The sequence below is a fragment of the Chaetura pelagica genome, unplaced genomic scaffold (assembly GCF_000747805.2).
Source record: "Chaetura pelagica isolate M959 unplaced genomic scaffold, ChaPel_1.0 scaffold1407, whole genome shotgun sequence".
In the NCBI taxonomy this organism is placed as follows: domain Eukaryota; kingdom Metazoa; phylum Chordata; class Aves; order Apodiformes; family Apodidae; genus Chaetura; species Chaetura pelagica.
The window spans coordinates 262162-265310 of record NW_009953954.1 but is presented as its reverse complement, the minus strand read 5'-3'; the positions used below and the strand labels follow the sequence as shown (position 1 = coordinate 265310).

Sequence of the window (3149 nt, the reverse complement as noted above, 5' to 3'; positions counted from 1 at the left end):
TCCAACACCACCTCTGACTACACCAAGAGCTGAAGCGTCGAGAGTCAACTCCATCACCAACATTCACCTCTGCAATTATTAATGCCCTTGCACTCAAAGTAACCTCTGTGGGGCTGTAAGAGGCTACGTTACATCTCTGGCAGGAGGCAGAGCAGAGCAGCAATGTTGGAGCTGCAGGGGTGCCCCAGGCAGGCAGCACAGCACACGGGCTGGGCTGCTCCAGCCAAGCCAGGAGAGGAGCCAGGAGAGGAGCTGGGCTGGCAGCAGCTCCCCCGGCCACGCCGGCACCGCTGGAGCCAGAGCCACGGAGCCCTGGAGAGAGGCAGGCAGCTGCCAGGCTGGGGCAGCCTGCACGTTAGACTTCTCTAACAAGGCTTTTCTACTTAGGGAAACAAGCTGTATTTTTCCTTAACAGGGATCTGAGGGGGAAAAGTTGTTAATATATGCTGATATATGTTGATATATCAGCACGTATTAATTAGTATATTAATAATATATGCTTAAACTACCTAAAATGAGACTCCCTGACTAACTACTTTAAAAAATAGTGGTAGCTGTACCACAAGCAACTCTCACTAGCTCTTGTCAGCAGTGAACATTATATATATATATCACATCACACATCTACTTATAACACCTTATTTCATTGATGGAATCACAATGACTTGCCTACAGCTGGGTTTGCTGCACCTGGGTAACCCTCCAGAGCACCACAGCACCTACACATTGCTCCTTTCTGTAGGAGTGCTCAAGACAGCTCAAGGATTGCAGCTAAACCCTTGCAAAGAAGATCACCTCTTTTTTATGAGCTCTAAACCACTGTAAAGCAGCAACACAGAGCTGAGAGCAGAAAAGATCCTTTTAGGCTGACACACAGGCAACCCTGCCTGTTTCATCTCCTGTCCTTCAAGCAGCTGGCCATCATTCCAAAGGAAGGATCCATGCTGCCCAGCAGACCTGCAGCAACTTCAGGGAAACACGGCAGAGAAGCAGAAGGCAGGGTGGTTGTTCTTAAAACAGCAGTATGAAATCTAAAGTACCCAAAAACGACTCTGCAAAGTGACTTGCATGCTACTGTATGCAAATTCCCTCCACTCTCTCCTACAACAATTCATGACTTTTCAGGGAATCACACACTGGTTTATCTTACTAAGCCATTCCCATTTCACCAACTCCACCAATAAGCCACCACACCAGTTATGAGCCAGCTCAGTTCCTCGTACTTCCTCTTCAAAGCCGACCTGCCATGTCATCATAACCCAGCACCTCACAGCTGGAGTTACAGCCTGATCCAATGGCTGCTGCCTGGAAGACTCTTGAAGAACACTGTAAGAGAAGGCTGGGCCCTGCAGTCCCCTGGTGCCTGGTCACCCACCAAGAGATGGATCCTGCTGCACTTGGAGAGGCAACAGTAATGAACTAATTAAACCTATCTGCACCTCTCCATTTAGAGCATCATAATCATTCTAGGAGTTACTAAATATCAGTATCCATTTCTTCAGTTAAAGTACGTACATTAACCCAGTGATTTTCATAACCTTAAACAATGCATTTTCAGCACAGCATAATAAGAACAGGGAATCTCCCAAGTTCCCAAAACTCTCCAACTTACCCCAGAGCAATTTCTCCTACTTCCTGTTCCTCTTGTGGGCCTCACACACAGGAAATGTTTTACATAAAGTAGCCTCAACAGGCGATAGTATTTAAAACTATCAAACAAGAAGAGCTGTTTTATTTGCCACAAATTACTGATTTCTGAAATATTTTTCTAACTCATTTGATAAAAAACACGACATCTAACAAGCACCACCAGTATTTAGGAATTTTTGTTCAAAAACATATGTAGTATACTTCCAGTTCACACACACACCCCCTCAATAAATTATAATATCTTAAGCTTTGTTCCCTTGCCCTATGTCAAACTTCAGCAGAGGATTAAAACATTTCATTTTCAAAAGAACAGGCAATAAAGCCTTTCATAAAAGTTAAATTGCACATGAAATGAGGTAATTCCTATGCAAAAAAGGGGAAAAAAAAATCAAGCAGTACTAGTAAAACCTCTAGGACATTTTCCAAAGCAGCCTTCTCTTTATGAAATCCTTGCATGCGTTAACAAAGCAACTTATTCAAACAGGATCAAATAAAAAGCAAAGCTAGTATCAGTTTAGGTGGGAAAAGAAGACAGAAGCAGCCTGTGGCCTCAGAGGCCACTTGAAGCCAGTGATGCACAAATGTAAAATAATTTTAAGAATCAGCTTTTGAAGTTTCAATGGGAGAAAACTCTCAGGGGATAAACAGAACATGCACCAAGATCTTATAAAGATAATGGAAAATTAAGACTCATCCTAACATTTCTGAAGTAACAAGCACTTTAACACACACAGTAAATCAGGTTTCCTAGGCAGTACAGGGAAGACAGCTGACAACAAACTGGCTTTTGCCATTAGAATGTATGATCTCACATGCTGAAGATTTCTTTAAATATCATTCAACATGACGAGCAACTCGTTAAAAGAAGCAGAGAAACTTCTACTGCACCCTGGACTAGAAAAATTAATAAGATTTTTTTTTTTTTCAGATGAAAACAGCACTGAGACACCACCTTTCCAGCGTGTAAAAAAACCAGACATGTGACTGCCTAATTCTGACCAGACCAGTGTTCGAGGCAAGAAGCGAGGCACTAATTTGGGCTTCCTGTACTTAAGGCTCCGGGAAAACAAACTGCTTATTCGGAGGCCTCGGAAAGTATTTTCACTACTGTGCTCTAGAGGAAAACAAAAATCAGCTCACTAAAAAAAAACACGCCATACGAGACGAGAGAAATGCGGAGACCTCGTTTATGACGGAGGTGCCTCGATTATTTCTTTTAAAAGAAACACTTCTGAAGAGGAACACCGCATGAGGCGGCGGTGAAAGAGAAATCACCGCTGCCCAAGAGAAAAGAGTTGCGCTCCAGAAACGCTACACGAGTCGAAGAGTCAGGGAAGGAAGTTTTATCCCGAAGGGGCTGGGATGTGGGACAATGGAAGCAGAGGGAGCGGGAGCCCCGGTACCTGCGGCCGCCAGGTGAGCGGCGGGCAGGGCAGCGCTGCAGCCCGAGGCCGCGCCGATCCAGCCCCGGCCACAAAAGACAATCCAGCGGGAACCCC

The 3149-nt window shown here is 44.7% G+C and overlaps 1 protein-coding gene across 1 annotated transcript in view; it reads right to left on the bottom strand.

The window, feature by feature from the left end:
- The window catches only part of PTBP1 (polypyrimidine tract binding protein 1), a 26100-nt gene extending 26037 nt beyond the window's left edge, over positions 1-63 (bottom strand). Inside the window, 1 exon segment of the mRNA XM_010001850.1 lies at positions 12-63. Within this exon segment, the coding sequence (XP_010000152.1) occupies positions 12-63 (52 nt within the window).
- Positions 64-3149: the final 3086 nt, after the last annotated feature.